The sequence below is a fragment of the Trichoplax adhaerens genome, genomic scaffold, assembly GCF_000150275.1.
Source record: "Trichoplax adhaerens TRIADscaffold_6 genomic scaffold, whole genome shotgun sequence".
In the NCBI taxonomy this organism is placed as follows: domain Eukaryota; kingdom Metazoa; phylum Placozoa; class Uniplacotomia; order Trichoplacea; family Trichoplacidae; genus Trichoplax; species Trichoplax adhaerens.
This window is the reverse complement of record NW_002060948.1, coordinates 4,881,624-4,900,828: the sequence shown is the minus strand read 5'-3', so window position 1 is coordinate 4,900,828 and position 19,205 is coordinate 4,881,624. Positions and strand designations below refer to the sequence as shown.

General features: G+C 32.4%; 2 protein-coding genes across 2 annotated transcripts; both read left to right on the top strand.

The window, feature by feature from the left end:
• Positions 1-1,308: 1,308 nt before the first annotated feature.
• Positions 1,309-3,082, top strand: TRIADDRAFT_57655 (uncharacterized protein; the record flags this gene model as incomplete). Its single annotated transcript, XM_002113803.1, has 3 exons — positions 1,309-1,654; positions 2,683-2,744; positions 3,014-3,082. 3 exons carry the CDS (start codon positions 1,309-1,311, stop codon positions 3,080-3,082), a joined length of 477 nt encoding a protein of 158 aa, XP_002113839.1.
• A 2,526-nt stretch (positions 3,083-5,608) lies between these two features.
• TRIADDRAFT_57654 (uncharacterized protein) lies at positions 5,609-12,833 on the top strand (the record flags this gene model as incomplete). Its single annotated transcript, XM_002113802.1, has 15 exons — positions 5,609-5,636; positions 7,777-7,847; positions 8,864-9,069; positions 9,158-9,262; positions 9,355-9,403; positions 9,527-9,595; positions 9,677-9,732; positions 9,809-9,869; positions 9,974-10,012; positions 10,317-10,397; positions 10,546-10,687; positions 10,803-11,077; positions 11,176-11,487; positions 11,573-11,902; positions 12,042-12,833. The coding sequence occupies 15 exons, from the start codon at positions 5,609-5,611 to the stop codon at positions 12,831-12,833; spliced, it is 2,616 nt and encodes an 871-aa protein (XP_002113838.1).
• Between the last annotated feature and the right edge of the window lie 6,372 nt (positions 12,834-19,205).

Genomic DNA, 19,205 nt, shown 5'->3' with positions numbered 1-19,205 from the left:
ATTGTAGACGACAACATTTTCTATTTTTCAACTTTTTACTGTCACTTTGTAGACCCATTTTCATAGGTAATACAATACTAATCGTATATTCATTGACCATCGATGCCTATTTTCTTGACTTTGAATACCATTCTATTCATCATATATTGTATTAGGGCATTTATTCTTCCTCTGTTGATCTCAATCGTTTTGTCCATTTTATCGTTTGCTTTTACTATTTGCTTAACGTATTCAATGTTGTCTCAATCTCATCAAATTATCCTAGGTTGACGCCGTAGACAACATTGCATTGAGTGGATACAGAATCACTTTGCTAACCAATTTGCCATTCAACTTGATCGTTTATCTCTCTTGGATTCTACTGTAAAATTGTAGTAGCCTACTGCGATCACTATTCAGAAAGAAAAAATAAAAAAAGAAATCAAAGTTCCAAATTCAATTTCAAGTCGACAATAAATAGGTAAACAGTACAAATACTAGAGACGATCCAACTGCTCTACAGGACGATAACATGAAAGTACTGTATCATTTTTAGACTATCATCAGCATCATTATTTTTTTTTTATCCATTCTACGAATTTGGATACCGATAGACATCGATGTACCTAGTATACCGACTTGATGATGATAGGATCAAGCGGTATTGCCTTGATCGTTATGCATCGATGTCGATCGGCAATGATTGCAGTTTTGCTTTCGCGACTTTCACTGTTAGTAAACAACTGACACAGTATTAATTAGAATTTGATTGTCTGATCGAGCAGCGGTGTTATCGGGATTGAGTTCAGTTTTGTTTAATAAGAATCAAGTCAAGCCAAGAAAAAGTAGCTCCTAATTTTATTATATTATTTTATTTTTTTTTGAAACGGGGGGCAAGAGGGAAAAACAACGGTATGAGAATATATACAGTTGGTCATTGTTGAAGGAGAAAAGAGTTGGAGAGAGAACACTAGCAGTGAAAGATAGACAGTAGATAGTAATAGTGGAGTTATTGGAAAAGAACATTTCATCATTTGAAATAGCTGATTGTTTGTTTGGCAGTTATCGAGATTCCAGTCAGGTACAGTACGGTATAGGACAGTAGGATAGAGTACAACATTGCTCCACTTGATCCAACGATTTTCGGTATCCTGGACATTTTCTCTCTTACCTTGATATTACCTATTGTTATTATTATTATTATTATTATTATTACTAAGCTAAGTAATCGTTGAGATCGCGATTGCGATACAAAACTTTCTACTTGCAAGACTTCACTAAATCTGGATTCAATTCATGATTAACTAGGTTACAAACCTTTGTAGCGTAATGGCTGATGCTATGAAGCAAGAGCCTTCTTCGCCTGTGAATGGAATTGTTAACGAGACGACATGTATAGTCAAGACCGCCGAGAATACTATTCAAGAAAATACCTGCAAATCCAATCATGCTATCAATGGTTTTCGTATTAACAAACCGAGCGCAAGTAATGGCAAACTAGCTTGCCGTAGGGAAGATAGGGGCGAAGACGTCGATCATGTTCAATCCCATTTTAGGAATGAGAGAAAATTAACGGAAAGGAAAGGAGAAGATCGTCCATCCAAAAAGAATAGTAATGCCAAAGTTAATTCTTTAACCTATACTTCTGATGACGACGTTTATTACAAACCGGGAGGTAAGCAAAAAAAGTGTTTGCTAATCTCTTTTCATCGTGACTTCCCCTTCAAAGAGTAATGAACTATTAATAATCTTTTTTTTTTCCCCCTATTTTTGCCATTCACCAATCTTACGATCAATTTCATTTCTTTACTTAATTTTCTTTTTTTTTGTCCATATTTGTATCAATCAATTTCTGATTGAAAGTATGCGTATAATTTCTGCGGGTAGAAAGTCAATCAAGTATCTGTGATCAATCTTTCAATTGTATTACGTCAACAAGATTTCATTCTGAATAATCTTGTTTTATCTCCTTGCTTGTCGTCAAAAACCTTCCTTCCACTGACTTCTAGCCTACTTTTCCTTGCCGGTAGTACAAGATTGATTGCACTTTTGAGTATTTTGGATAATTATCCGCTGTAAATTATTTTTTTTTTTCACCTCTTATCATCTTTTCTCATTCAATTGAATTATCCTGACGTTACAGGGTAGAAAAATTGATGATAGAAAGTCTAGTATCTAGTCTACTATCCTGACTTCAATGATAGTCATTTACATTAATGTATTTTTTACACTTGGTGATCGGACTATCGTAGGCAATTATTATTGACTAGTAAACAGCAGGATGGAACGGCTAAGATACGTCTGTCGTTAATAAACGATCGCAGTGAGAATCTTAACAATCTGGATTTGGATAGAATGAGATCACAGCTTGTGGCCGTATTGGAAGTGCTTGCTAGTGGTAGCAATTATGTGTAATTAATACCTTTAGTCGATCTACTCTACGGTACTTTGTTTTCACATCTGTTGAAAAAGAGACTTTCTCAACGTACTGCTGTCTATTTAACTGTAAAGTTTTGAATTTTACCTATCGATTGGTAAAAGACTTGCCCCGACGTACATATTACTGTACTGTCCTGTCAACTACGAATTTCTGCATTTCATTCTTCGTCCATTCTACATTTGTGCAATGCCGTGTACCATAATGGATTAGTAATCATGATATCTATAGAGTTGATATCAGTTAACTTACTCAATGTACTGCAGTGCACATTATTTGTAACAATAATTTTGTACGATGTATCAAAGGATTAAATTCTCACTTTAAGGTACTTACAGTATACCAAATCAATATCGTCGGATTCACGACATTTTCAACTGTACATGATGATAAAATTGCGCTTGTGTAGTCACACGTATGCAATATTTTAGAATTATCAATCGCATAGTGTGTTGGTACGCTTTCGTACTTAGATGATTATAGAGCAAGAAAGAATTGAATTTTGGGAGGATAAAACGGCCTACAGTATATAGTCTTATGAGTATGGACGTAATCGAACGTTGATCTCGATCTTCATACTAACATAATATTGCATAGGAATTTAGTTTTGGTAATGTTAACAACGGAAATAATGGCCATATTGGTTGGCTACGTGATCTTAGATGAAATGAACTAAAAAAGTACGACTGGCAGTATTTACAGTTTTAAAAGTCTTAATATGAAGAGGCGCACATTTATTCAACACGAATGGATTAATTTGGCATTTAAGCCTAGACTTTTTTATATTAAGACTTACACATTGCAGTAATAAATTCGCTGCCTTTATGATATGGCATCTTTTCTCTAGTACTGCTTCCGATTGTCTTAGCATATTATGAAGCTGATAACTGGACGATAATTGATAATTTGATAAATGCAAAAAATATTTTTTCTCTTTCTGCAATAGCCTATATTCACAGTTGACTTGATTTTGTAATTTTTTGTCATGCTTTTTCTTTAAAATCGGGAATTTCAAGTTACCTACTATGCAATAGATCGTCAGTTATTGTTTACCAGACGTACCACTGTAAAGGTTTACTTTACGACGCACGGATAATTATGTGCACTACCGCATAACTATGAGTGCGGCCTTAACCCAAATTAACTACAATGACTAAACCGAACGCAATCAGTTTTGATTGTGCAAGGATAAAGCAAATTACCATTGGACTCCCTTTACTTTACATGAGTAAATACAGCCTTGGTAACGTTCAGGATACTACAGTCTAGGATGTTATGGGGTAGTTGAATTAAATTGAATTAATTAACAGATTGGTCTGTCCTACCGTAGATGATTGCAAATGGGTTAAAATTAGAGTCCGTGTGCAATGTAGAACACTTGAGATCGTAGTTTTAAACGCTTTTTGAACCATGATTATTTCCCCCCCCCCTTTACTTCCCATTAGGTTGTTTTATCCATTCGTATGCAATTGCTATTAATCTTATTCTACTTTGAATTAATTAAAGGTGATCATTCGATCCTAAAGTATGTTTATTGGTTGCTTGTGCTGTAACCGATGTTATATTATGCAGCGTAGGAATGATTGTCCCTACAGTATTGATTTTTACAAACAGTTTACATAACAGTTTTATCAATCATGTACTGTAGTGTATACTGTATAGTCCATATGCTAGACTTGATCCTAATTTTAATGAAGTGTATAATATCTAGGAATATATACTTTAGTACTTAGATTGGCTACGTGTTTAACTTTGGCCACTGCCAATGGAATATGACTTTAAAGTTGAATTTAACTGGACTTTGCAGTTTTATTCTATTCTATGCAGTCTCGAGTATTGTCGTATCTCTAGTGTACTTGGGTTATAATTTTTTCCATTAAATAGTTTGCTGGTGAATTTTGAAATAAATAATTCTATGACGTATGAGTGATGGAATCAAAAAGAAACAGTGAAAAGACGATCTGTCTGAAAGAGAATTTCCACAGCATTTTTGACACCCGTATACATGAACTCTATGCCATCGAGTTTGAACTTCTTTTTATGCTGCCTCATTTGACACTGACAATCACTCATACAGGAAACAGTTGATAAAGTTATTCTAAAATTGTCCTTATGCCAAAGCTATTACAGATGACTATATTAAGTTAATAGAAGAGAAATTCTTCTCTCTACATAACACACAAGTTCAATTTGTCATAACAGGAATAATAGTGTTATGAGACCATTTTACAATGATCATCTAGTAAATATATAAATGTGTTAAGATTTTAGTGTGAATTTTTCAAGTCGCTGACTTGTACCAAAAGCGATTTTATCATCCTTTAAACGTTGAATGATCAAATAGGCTATCATTGGGATACACGTAATCCCTCTCTACGCTACTGATTTATTGTACTGTATTTTATAGCAAAAGTTGTAATTTTGACTGGTTAATATTTATAACGAGCTAGAGGTACACTAGGGCAAACTTGTCAGCTTGACTGCTTTTACTTTCGCCGCCTTTCTTTAATGTCCTTAAATGACATCATCTACTGGCAACATTCTTCCGATAATCTTGATTAATAGACAGGTTATCTGTCTTTGTCACTATCTTGACGAAAATCGCCTACCCAAATACAATCCTATTGTAATCTTAATTATCAGACAGTGGAATAACCTTTAATTAAAAAATAGTAATATTACCGTCAAGTTGTAGAGTCTTTTATTAACTTTTCCGAAATATTATGCAAAACTTGAATGACTGATATGTTTTAAAAAGTATCTTAATCCAAAGTCGATCCCCAATTTACAACACACTGTAGTTCTATCATACGATACTTTCAATATAGGATTCAATAATATCATCGACTGGTATAGATCGTGTATTTTTTTCCATCATTTAGCATTATTGTTGATTTGGACTATGACTGTTGTTGGATGTTTGGGGTCAAATTTAAAAGCATTACTGTCTTAATTTCGAAAGCAATTGAATGCGGACGTTAGTTTTATCATACGGGAGAGTATGAGTTAGATAAGAAAGTGAAATAATAGAATTCATGAGTGTACGCTCTACGGTCCAGTAGAATCGATGAAATGTTATTAACTATTTCTAGGCTAAATGATGAGTTTAGTCTTTCTACTGTAGAATAAAATGTAAATAAAATATATAAAACTTGGTTGATGTTAACTATGATAATGTTTGCCAGTTGTTCAATGGCGTCAGATTTTGGCATCGAATCTGGTACATTGCTGTAGGATATGACTAAGTTTTTATCGTAATTTATGACGGAGATAGCTATTGTACAAGTGTAGGCTACAATTAATGTACAAGTTAATGAACTATGGTATATCATTAATCGACAAATGGTACTGTAAGATACGACGATCTGACGATACTTTAGCTTCCTTTTACGAATCAAAAAAACAGGACGTCCATTTCTTTTTTAATGATACTGTTTTAAATAAAATTACTATGCCTATGCTGATCTACTCTGGTATACGACAATGCCGTGCAGTCAAAAAAGTACTTAGTCGTATCTTATTCACAGACCAGTAGTGTAATAAGCTGATTAAAAATGGAACTCGTCGTCACCAGTGGAAGAAGTATAAACTGATCGTGTCAAATTGACAACATTAGCGCTTAAGGCTTTATATTCTTTTCAGTTTTTACGCCTGTTTCTTTATTTTCCTATGGGATATTACGCATGATGGTATTATTACTGTAAAATCTTAATTGCCTTTTCTGTTGTAATGTGCCGTAGAATCATATTGACTATTGCAATCGCATGCTCTCTTTGATGTTAAATGATTAGAAAAAAAAAATTGTCAAAATTCACCTGCCGTTCTCTTTAATTACCATATGCGCTAGATATTGAATTGTTAATACTCCAAGTGAATAATTATAACTATTTCGAACTTAACTCATTCCCTTAGACTACAACATAACAATTTTGATGATATAACATTCGACTACAGTATATTCCAGTGCAGACTTCTTGCAAAGAGCTTACTTTATTGAAGTACTTGGAATGGTACTGATTGCCTTTTGTTCGTGATGTTATAGGGAAGCATTGTTTAATCTCGGGCTTTTGACATAGAATTACAGAAGTTGATGAAGGATTTCTAATAAAATTGCATTATAATATTGAGAATGTTATTGATTACGTAATCAATTCACAAAGAACATTTAAAATGTATTTTAGAATTTATAAAATGGTCATTATCCAACTATTGACTATAAACAACTTTATTGAGGAAAGTCAATTGGAGTCGGTAATAACGTATTAAACTGTGATATCATGAAGATTAGTGTAATTTTCCAATGTCTTAAGTGCTGTCCATCGGCAATCTAGATCGTGGGTTACGATTTTTTCCAGATTGTTACTTTATGAGTAGATTTTACCATTTATGATGTTGTGCAATCTTGATTCAACTTATTCCATATTGTCCGAGCGCATAATAATACTGTCACTGTTTCATTGAGTTATATTGAAGGGTTTAATGAACAATTTCCTAAAAAACGTAATTCTGTTGTTAATTTCTTCTTTTGGAGGGGGGACATACTGTATAATTGATGACATAATCTTACTGTATTTCCTTGCTTCAATTCAACATGAATGATATTGTGAAATCAAACTTTTCTTCGAGCGTAAAGGAAAAGTGATTATCATAATAGACGGACGTCCTGCAGTTGAGCAGATTTTGTGTAAATTTGGTTCAATCTTTGTACCTACATCCAGTTACAATCATGAATTATATTATTGATTGCTAAATGAAATCAGTTACTATCTTACATGTACAATGGACGTTTCAAATTACTGCACCGTAAACTCTTGATACATTTTTTTCCGTTTGTATGCTTAATATAAGAAACATTGTGTAGTTCGTTGTAGTGCTTTGATACAGCTATAGTATGGTATATGAAGTATATCTACTGTACTTGCATTAGTAGTGAAAAGAGTTATCCTACCTTATTTTAAATCGCTTTAATATTAAAATATTAAGCTTTGTAATTCTTAGATCACGTCATCATCTCGATAATATTGGTACTGTGCAGTATTGGATCAATTATAGAGATAATTTTCAGTATTAACCAACTGAATATTTTGATTGAATATTTTGCAATTTTACAAGTTGATTTACATCAGTGGTTTTATGATTGAACGGGGGGGGGGTTATCTTTTAAAACTGTTCATATTCTACGCTGTTTATATTTACCTTATACTTTTCTAGTAGAATTCGCTTGACTGAGTTTTACCTTGATATTTAAAATTTTTATCATTCTGATCTCAAAATGATTAAATCGCCTAGATAAATGGTAATGCAAGAGGTTTTCAAAAACGAAATAGTCATGTATTCTTAATTGTATTTTCCATTTACAGATTGTGCTTACATCGAAAATCAACGCGTCGATCAGCCTTATTACATTTGTAGTATTAAAGAATTTCATATGGTATGTTGTAAAATATTTGGAATTTAACTTATTGCAATTAAATAATAACAATATTAATTATAATAAGAATTATTTTAGATTCGGTAATAACCCATACTGTACATTTAGGACGACTTAAGTTGTTTCTGTTAAAAATTAAGCAGATATTGGTACAATATATAAAAATTATAATAGTGAATTATGTTAGAGTTATTATTAATTGTTATGCTGTGCAGTACAAGTAATGTTACTTCTGTTAAAATGATGATGACAAATATCTTTATAAGCGCTGCTATAGTATCACCAATATTGATGCTTTTTGCTTGATTTATTAGTTCATACATACTAATGCCTATAACATTGTACCTGTAATTCAGTAGCGCGAATTGAGGCCTGTTTGCAATTGATTTCTCTTACATTGAAAAAACTATCATACTAAACGATATGAATATTACCGTCCGAGATAGTAGTTGTAATAAAGCGATTTGAGTGACAGTAGTCTTCAGTCAAGATTAATACCAAGATAAGAGTTGGAATACTTTGTCATATATTGTATTGTCATCGTAAAGTCTTATCGATAACGGAGATGGATTATCGTTGCATCATAGGACGATTAATAATGACTTCTTTCCTTTTTCTATTTTCCGTTTACTGTTTATGCTATTAATACTGTCTTTAGTCGTCTTAGACAAGGCGAAGTTAAACTCAATCAACGTTACTGTTGATACATAAACTATCAATACAATTAATTGAAAGTCAGGAGTTATTTCTGTTTTATTAGAAATATTTAATTTTCTTGATAGTAACTGATATTCTTAAAATGGAATAACAAGCAAATTGCGATTTAGTTTTTCTAATTATTGTATTATAATTTTTTACTATTGGATATACTTTTTTCTGTTAGCTACAATTTTTAGTACAGTACTATAAAGACTTAGATCGATAATTGATAGCCTTACGTGGTTAATAATCAAAGTTGTAAAGTTTTATATCAATTTTATGATATTAAATTATTGTGCCATTGTCTTACTTTATAGACAAAGCAATGCTTACAAGTAACAGTTCAATGGTACTACCGCTCTTCGGAAGTCCCCCACTCAGTTTATCACACGTTAAGGCAAGATCGTGATGCAGATAATGGAGGAACAGATGGTCTCCATCGTGTTCTAAATGAACTTTCTGTTAAGCAAAGGGAATTATTTTCTTCAAATACCAAGGATATGTTCCCTGCCTCGGCGTTAAGGTTGGTTGCAAGAGTTGATTAACACATTGCTATCATTGCATATCGAAATTTTAAATTCATACTTCGTATCTTTCCATTGCTATTGTAGAGGAAAATGTGATGTAGAACAAATGCCAGATGTAAATAGTCTTCGTGACATGGTATCCAAGCCAGATACATTTTTCTATATATATGGTTATAATCCAGAAACTAGGTTAGTAAATTTTATAGATAATTTATCGAATTTAATTTCCATGACTATTCCTAGTCGCATTGTTTGATAATATTGTGATATCTGGTTGATAGACGTTTAGCCAATACACAAGGGGAAATTCGTATAGGACCAAGCCATCAGGTAATTATAATCGTATTGATTGTTTCATCCTCCATAGGAGAACTTTCATCTGCATACAACTTAGAGTTAATGTGATGCTGAAAATATTTTCGCTGATTGTTAATGTTGTATTTCGCGGTTTAGGTTGCATTGCCAGAGTTAAGACCTATATCTTCGATTGATTCTTATGATGATAACACCTATGAGACTAAGGTTCGTTACTATTGAAGTACTATTTTATAAAGATTTTATTTAGCTATGAGTAATAGGAATATACACTGTTTGTTTATTTAGGTTTGGGCACCACCAGATGAAGAAGAAGATATCGATAGCTACCTAGAGGCTGCAAAGTAAATTTTGCAATAATACGTTCTTCATTGTTTGATTATACGATTTAACTGTATTTGTTATGTTTATGATAAATAGAAGCTTAGTTACTGGTTATGCAGGTTTAGCGCAGGGTAAAACCGAGGATAGCGATTATCTGGTAGGTTGTGCTTATTATCTGTTAGTTAATTAGTTGAATATACTGTATATTTTATATTACAGTAGTATTGTTATTAATGTTGCAAATATTCTACAATTTAATAGATATCGGACTGTGTCGTGCAATATAACGCATTAATGAAGGTAAGATTAATTATTTCCGTTCTGTATTATGTTACCGCAATATTTAAGTAATTAGACCATGGCAGTAATCAAGTATTGACTTATAAAAATAGCTCTATGAAAATCATTTCGATACTGACTCAGCTATGAAGAGTCTAACTGAAAGACCGCTCCCGAAATCTTTTCTTAAAGTTTGGAATGATGATGATACGGTAAATGCAATTAGAGTAAATTTTTATGATCGGCTTTTACTGTTTCAATAAATATCTTGTACTACATTATTAACCGTATGCATTCACTTTTGTTGTAAATTGGATAAATCTAGAAACGCTTCGTCAAAGGATTAAGACTATACGGCAAAAATTTTCATCGAATACGTAAAGAGCTGTTTTCTGAGAAAGACACGGTACGAGTTAACCGCAACTACGTAGTCTACCTAAAGATTGCAACGTATCCTATTGCAATTTGGACATTAAAGACCATTGTTCGATTGTATACATTTGTACTAACAAATCATCGGTTTGTTTATTCACTGTCATTCTACTTGATAATAGGGTGATTTGATAGAATTTTACTATCACTGGAAGAAAACAAAGGGCGCAACTAATGCCAAAGCCTATCGAAAACATCGTCGTAATATTAGACGTCAGCGAGCGCCGCGCGCTACAAAGATTAGAAATAATAAATCTGAACTTCGTAAGTGAAATAAATAATTTACTTCGCTTAGAATAACTTTTTCAACAATTTATTATGAATTGTTATTACTAAGGTGGTTTAAATTGATGTTTAGCTTTTATAATAATAATTATAGCTGATCTTGGTTCTGCTAGTGAAGATGGTTTGACTGGTGAAGAAGGCGATAGAGATCGTCGCTTGTATTGTTGTCGACATTGTTATTCTACTACATCACGCAGTTGGCACCATTCCGGTGTTGATAAGCAGTTACTTTGTGATGATTGTAGAATATACTTTAAAAAGTATGGAGAAATGAAATCAATTCCTGATTCTGTTGAGCCGCCGGCTCAATTACTAAAATTATACGAAAGAGAAAAGGAAAAAGAAAAAGAAAAAAGAAAGAAGGATGAGGTAACAATCAAGTGATCATTTAATATTGAAAGCGTCTCGCAAAGTTAATTTTTCGTTATATTACAACGTTTTAAAATGCCTCTAAACCCTTTCTACAGATGGAAGTAAAACGCAGAAGGCCGCGAAAAGTTGATAATGGGAATAATCGGCATAGTAGTCGCTTCACGCGTAATAGATCTTCACCAAGCAATAGTGATTCATCATCAGTTGATAATGGTGTACATCGCCAAGATGTTACTGGATCTAATGCTATTGCATGTAGCCCTTCCAGTAGTAATGGATCGCTCGTCGAACAAAAACCGAAGAGAAGAGGAAGAGTTCCAACTAAGACTACGAGCACCAAACGTGCTGCTAATAAGTCGATTGATAACAGACGACGTAAACGATCGAAAAAGAAGGTGCAAAGCCAGGTTAGTTCAAGAACTGCTTGGAATCTAAAAATAGATGTATTTAAGATAATTTAGAGTCATTTCTTGATTATTCTGCGCTGTATAGAAATCTGTTAGTAGCGATAGCGATACTGACGATAACTCAAGCACAAGCAGTACGAATACTACTGAAGAACCTATTAACGGAAACGCGCAAAGAACAAATAGAAACAGTAGTAAAGATCAAGAAAGCATTCATGTTAGTACATCAGCGCGATTTGTTAAGCGTCTTCATCATATGAAAGGAACAATAGGATCAGCTCGCACAGATTTATCTTTCACGCCATTGAAACAAATGGAAATAAAGGGGACAAGTGCAACATCGACACCGACTACATCAACCACTACGACTAGTGCAATAGCTGTAAAGCAAGATAAGAAGTCTAGGCCTGAAATGGTGAGCGTAATATTACAATTTAGCTAACTGTATTACTACAATAATGATGATTATTATTGATGACTCAGTTTATGAATAAAAAATACATTAAAAATTGAAGTTAACAGCTGATGTTTTATTGTTTAATTGCTGCTATTAGGAGAAAAGCGATGAAAAAAGAGTACCTGTATCTGAGGGATCGACTCCAACAAAATCTGCCTTCAAGCCGCAAGATGTTTCGGCTGATCGTGAAGAAAGTAATACCGTTCGCAATGCCATTCAGGAAAGAAATTTACCATCAGTACATAATGTTGCTGCTAATCGATTTACGCAGTACGGTAATGTAAATCCAACTAACAATTATTATATGCATGGTCATAATATGGCGGCGAATACTTTGCCATCATTGCCAAATATTCATAATGGAAATGGCTTACTTCAATTTCAAAATCCGCTAATGGCAAGCAATGAATGCCATTCCGGAATGCTCCACGGTAATCCTCTTCAACATCAGCATCATCATGTTGATCCGTCATCTCTAGCGATGCACCCTATTCATCAATATGGCATGCCCGCATTACATAGTCAACTTGGCCCAACTGGTATTCACCCGATTGAGAATAATTTCATGTCTCCGTTACTAAATGGTTCTTATATTCCACCTGAAGTATTATCAAATTTAGCAATGGGTAATATACCATCGAATGCTTTTAGTATGAACCCTGAATTGCAACGTATGATGCAATTTTACAGCCAAGAAGGTTTGCGTCAAACCTTATCACGCAACATGATTGACCAAGTGGCATACGAGTGGACACGATCAGGTAATGCTGCAGCGGCAGCAGCTTCGGCAGCGGCGTCAGGTCAACCACCAGTTCCGGCATGGTTTACCGCACCACCAATGCTATTTAATGATCATCATCAAGGTGTATTTCCACCAGGTGGATTTTAGTGTGATGTCTGATGTAGTTTTATTAATTGTCAATTATCAGAGGTTGCCATTGTATGAATATTATGAAAAAAATTAATGGATTTTTTTTAGGATACTGTAAAAGATTGTAAAACTCACATATTATACTGATTTCACATTGTAGATGTCAATACGAAATTGTAGTTATCTGGAGATTAACATTTGCTTACGCTATAAGTAATAGAATTAACTATATGATACATTTTAATAGAACCCATTATTCTTTTGACATTTTTCTGATGTGTAAAGGACCTTCCTAAATTACATGAATTGCCTTAATGATGACGATGACGTATTCACATTTCACCATATTCGTGATCCTTCCATCAGATTTGTGATACATTTTGAGATACGAACAAATTTTTTCTTGGACGTAAATTTATAGTACTGTATTCTTCTTATACTTCAATTGTATCGTGCAAAGAAGTAAACCGACCAATTATATGTGATATTAGTAAAACCAGTGATTGGCCTCTCGTATCGAGGTCATGCGAATTGTCATAAACCATTTAACTAATTGATAGTCTAGTATATTATCATTTTTTTCACCGCCGTTACTAAGTACGGTGTATTACGCTATTCCGATACAGGAAATTTATCATAATGTTGTAGATGAGGAATACGCTCTAATTCATATTGTTTATTCATGTCAAAATTCTATTATTGTTGTGTTACATGGCTAACAAACTAGATCTACTTTGTAAATTAGTTGGGAATTAACGATTTTAACCTATTAATATACAAATCTGTAAAGTGGACTACACATGTGCGATTGAATCATCTATAGCGAATATTTACTATTGGTACTATTGGCAATTTGGTCAATCTGTACTAATGAAACATCATTCTCCAATTGTTAAGATAGAACATTATGACTGAAACGCACTAAAAATACAAAACTATTTAGCTCAAGCATCAACAATTTGTTCACCGTTTATATTACATGACTCAGTTATGAGGCTGTCAATTAATCGCCTATTTAGCGCTATACGATTATTATAATTTGATAAGTTATCTGGAATACCAACATTTTCGGCTATAACATGTTCTATTTGTGATATAAGTCTGTTCTTTCCATCTATTAAAACATACGAGATATTGTATAAGAATTTGCCTGTGACTATGCTAATACATTTCGTTTTTTCTTTCTGTTATTAATAGTTATCGTCGCTATTCAACTTTAATGTACAGTTTTGGGTAATGTGGTCATATATGTTAAAAGGAATAAGCCAATAAAAATAGATATCGCTATCGATTGGTTAGAATTCATTTGTCAATACTGCTAGACAACGTCATATTTTTATTACGATATCTGCAGTCTTTTATTTCACTTAATAGCTAGTATTTTATTTATAGACCTATACTATATAATACAGCTACCGATAGTTCAGCTAGATATAACTCATAAAGGTTGTTCCTGAATTATTACTTACAGCATGTTAGCCTTACGGTGATATTCATGGTCGAGTAGTTTTATTCATATAACCAATTATTGCGCAGAAAACCGAAATCGTGCTTTATCATAGCCATAGACACTCAATCGATTATCTGGATATCACTGCAGTCGTTTATGACTAACTTATTAATTTTGATAGCCCAAGTTGAGGTCGAAGAGCTACGATATCTTTTAAAAAGCTGTTAAAATAACCTCATAGTACAGATTATAATTATTGGTGGGTGAAGTAAAATATTCCGTTTAGAAAGTAATTCTATCGGTTTTTCGGTATTCCTTTCAAATTATACCCCTGAACCGGCCGGAAAGTATCTCTTAATCTGTTAATTGCTCTCATGATTTCACTCTAGCAGCTATTCAAACACGAGGTATGGCGTACTTAGTGCAATTATTTCAATTCGTAAAGTTTAGATTGAGTCATTATGTGCTATAGACTACTAAAAGAAACCTAACATGCTATACAATAATTACATGACCGTTATCGGTTTAAGTTTTATATATCAGGTTCATGATAAGTAATACCATAGTAGTTTGGCCTTGTTTTTCAAATTACATGATCTAAGGCAACCTTAGCAATTAGTTGAAAGAAATCAATTCACTCATAGCAGCTGAGTCTGATTATGCACTTGTGCTTATCTTGAAATGCGATCTAGGCGATCTTGAACTAGATTTTGATCAATAACTGACACTATTTTCGAGTTTAAGGGATAGAATTGAAATTAGATAAGACTTTACGAACATATTCATGAATTATAAGTGTAGCAGATGTCTATAACTTATAATCATTCATTTTAACTAGCTGTGTGTCCGCTTATGGTTGCTGCAATCGATTGATTCAATCATAGTGGATACTATAGATAAGGCTAGCGATTTACTCAAATGAACTATCATTCCTAAGTTATTTAACTACCTTAGGGTAACGGCAATTTATTTGAACGTTTATAATAGATCTATTCAAGGACGCCAACGCTACGATTCATGATGTCGGCAAATAATAAAGTACTAGATTAAAGCTATATTATAAAATCTAAACAATAGAAAAGAATTCGTAAACTAGATGATAAATAACTAAACAATAAGATCAATAATTATTAATTGATAACTAATTCTTTTTAGATTCTAATGTCATTTGTTTATGTAAACAAAATGTAAAATCAAAATAAAACAATGGCATAAACTATTTCCTGCACTGATCAACCTGTCAGCGAGAACAGTTGCTAACTAGTACATTTCTGGATAGCCGTACAAAATAAAACGATCATCAGGATAAGAACTAATATCGATATTTTTACAAGCCCACTTTGATGATGTCCTGAGTATTATCATCGTTAAGTTTTAATTGTATCTAGCAGATTAGTATTAAGCTTGGGATATTTTGGGTAGTTAGATCATCATGGAAGATGAAATGATGTAAAAATAGATTATTACTTAGCTATGAAACATGTACGATGTTAAATTGATTAAATTATTTATTTAAATTGTGGTGGTCGATTTCTGATAAATCTTGATATATTGAAACTTCTAGTACTTTCATTATCCAGTCTAGATTGTGTTTAGAAAATTTTAATCGAATGGACTCCAAGAAGCTTTGTAAAATGAACAATTAAAAAAATTTATCCTAGAGTTTCATATCAGAGAGAATTATAGAAAATGATAACGTAGTGGGCCAAAATAGTTACTTCGTAGTATCTAAATTGTATCAATGGGATGCTACTAAAATTTCAATTTTTTATTTTATTGTAGTGTCGAATCGCATCTAGGGGGAATGCATAAAGCTATTATATCTCCTAAATAATATCTTCGCAGTGAATAAATTACATCGATAAGTTTGCAGTATATTTTGATAAACTATTTCATCTTCAAATTCAATCGTATCGAAGAAAAATCTAAAAATTAGTATATCAGAATGCCTAAATAGTACTTTCGTAGTGTGTAGTTAGATCAATTAGATTGAATTACCAGTTAAGAGGCTATTTCGCCCTAGTGTTAAATTACGTTGAAGGAAATTTTATAAAGCTATGGCATTGTACCGCCTGGATGGCTTTATTATCGTATCTGAATAATTTCAAATTAAATTTTGATAAACTTTGATGCACTGTCTAGTTAAATAATTATCTTATCGTATAAATAAAAGATATTAAAGTTAGATTTGGCCTCAAGTCCTTGCTATGATATTACGAGGTTTATCATCATTTGCTGCAAATCGCCACAAACTGGTTTTTAGTGACCTTAATTTCTAATTGAATGGTATCTTTATAAAGTTAGGATCATTTTGCACGAAATTTTTCTAAGCATTAACGTTATATTCTGTTGAATTGCTTTTTCGTTAACATTTAAATAATGTTGTAAGAAACATGTGCCTAGACAGCCAACATTGGCAAATTGAGTAATATCGTAGTTAATTTAGATTTTATTGAACAAATTTTCGCCTCATCCTTATTAAATATCGTTTTATAATAAACTGTAACATCACAATTTTGTTATGTAACGATCAAACTAAAATTAGATGCCCTCCATACTATTAGCAAGAATTGTTTGAAGTGATTTCGAACATGTGATGATTATTCATCAAATCAACTATTTTCAGCCAGTGATTGCCTATCAATTATAAATAATGCCTTTACGAACACGTACTGTATATAATTTATTTCAAATAAAAGATATAAAAGAAATAATTGAATTGAATAGGTTGCTAGTCAAAAAAGTTATTCATTATTATAGACGATCGTATTTTTATTTATTTATTTACAATGTCTCAATCCATATATCCTTATTCAACTCTATTGGCGATTGCCTTTCATGAATTTAATTGCAAAATTGGATTCTATTCTTTATGTTGTATTACCGTCTTCCTTATTCATCTCCCTAAATTTCGATATTTGTATTGGACTTGATGCATCTAAAGCATGTTTAAGAAATTAATTCTTGGAGTGAAGATCAGTTTAAAATTTGAATCACGCTATTGATAATAATACATACAATCGTATTTACTATCAAAGTTTAAAACATAACGTATTAATCATTTTATATTACCTTCGACAAACGATGAAAGCATAAGATTAAATTGATGGTATATTCTACGAGAAGAATGGTCATGATTTTTTTAAAATCTCTCGTCTACTAATCAAGATAAAACTTTGCAAGTTAGTTTCTGTGCTGATCATTAATAGGAAATGGATGGCGCAATAAAACAAAGTAAGCTTCTATTTTCATTTAAGTCAATTTCTTCTCGAATTAATAATTCACGATACATAATGTTAACGCTACTTTAAAGTCTATTTGAAAGTAAGACAGAGTATCCATTAATCTTTATCGACACTCTATCAGCATCCTACTATAATTATAGAGACATTAATCTTTATCGACACTCTATCAGAAGCTTACTATAATTATAGAGATGCATTTAAACGTTCGTCATAGCTACTAGGTATGCATAAGGCCAAACTTGTATTTCTTTGCTTATCTTTACTTTTCTAAGCTGATTATGAAGACGATAGCGATATAATTATTGCGAATAATTTTATTCGATGAAAGGTTTTAGTAACAATAATTAATTTTGGGATCATTCATCATTAAAGTTATCCTCGGTTTACATGCAAGATGGTGTGACATTATTAGATAAATAAATAAGGATAAAGAAGGGTGCTATTTTATTTACTTAGAATAGAAATAGCGTGCTTCGTTTATGTCAATTCCTTTAGGAGGTGTCTAACTGAGCTTGATCATCTGTTTAATGATTTTGAAAGAGAATGTTCGGATTATTAGTTCCTTCAACGTTGAAACCAATCAACTACGGCGTAATCCTATTTTATTGTAGATAGTAAAATTATATCGACTACTCTATGCATCTAGTATAGCATTTCTGCTACTTATGTGTAGGAAGGATATTAAATTCTACCTACAGTATGCTGTCAGCATTAAGTTTAAGAAGATCTGTAGCCAATTGAGTAAAGATTATGCCCGATCAAACTGTCTTTTAAATATATTAAGTCTACTATACTGGATCAACTACTCCTACTCAGAAGTCGTTAGCTTGATATAACGAGTCGTAATCGATATATGAATGTTTTGTTGCTCGGTATGTAATTTAAAATTTGCTTAGATGCTATAAAGTGCTTCAAAAGTTGTAACAAGAACTTGGGTTTTGGTTTCTTGTTCATTTCGCTTGCATTAGTTCGTTTTTTAAGGATTACCTGTAATATTCAGCTCTATTGATATACACATAAGTAACCCTCAGAATCTAACCTACAAACATGATCTATTTTGGGACTGCACTACATTACTATCAAGCGATTTATGAGCTTCTTTGTATCCTAATTTTAAGTTTTGTTTCTGCTCTAATTACTTCTTAATGAGCGATAAAATAATAGTAAAGTTATCTTGACAATAATTGACTATAATGAAATTACGATTTATTAGTGTAGATTTAGTCTAATTATCGTTCATATAATCATTACTACTATAAAGTAACTCGTTACATTGAAAGGAAAAATTGTCTGAGAACTAATTTACGCTTAAAGCGTGAAAAAACTCTCTTGCAAAGCAACTATAAATTGACCAGTCCAAGAGGATTTATTCAAAGCATTAATTTATGATATCATGATAGAACATTAAAAGGTATGTAGATTGTTCATAAAGAAATCAGACACGACATAAAGTTAGCAGGTACTCTAACCTGCTAATGCAAAAAAAGTACTGGTTAATCCTGAAAATTATCCAGGTTATGTTGTCATGTTTAGAATCGAATTAAATAACCAGAGATTGCAAGTTTTCGATGGTGTAGTAAAGTACATATTATCATCGTTTCAGAGAATATGGTACTATTAAAAGCCTAGTGAAATCTCAAAATGATATTTTTGACCTTATTAGGCTCTAAATTAAAGTTAAAATTTTTTTTAGGC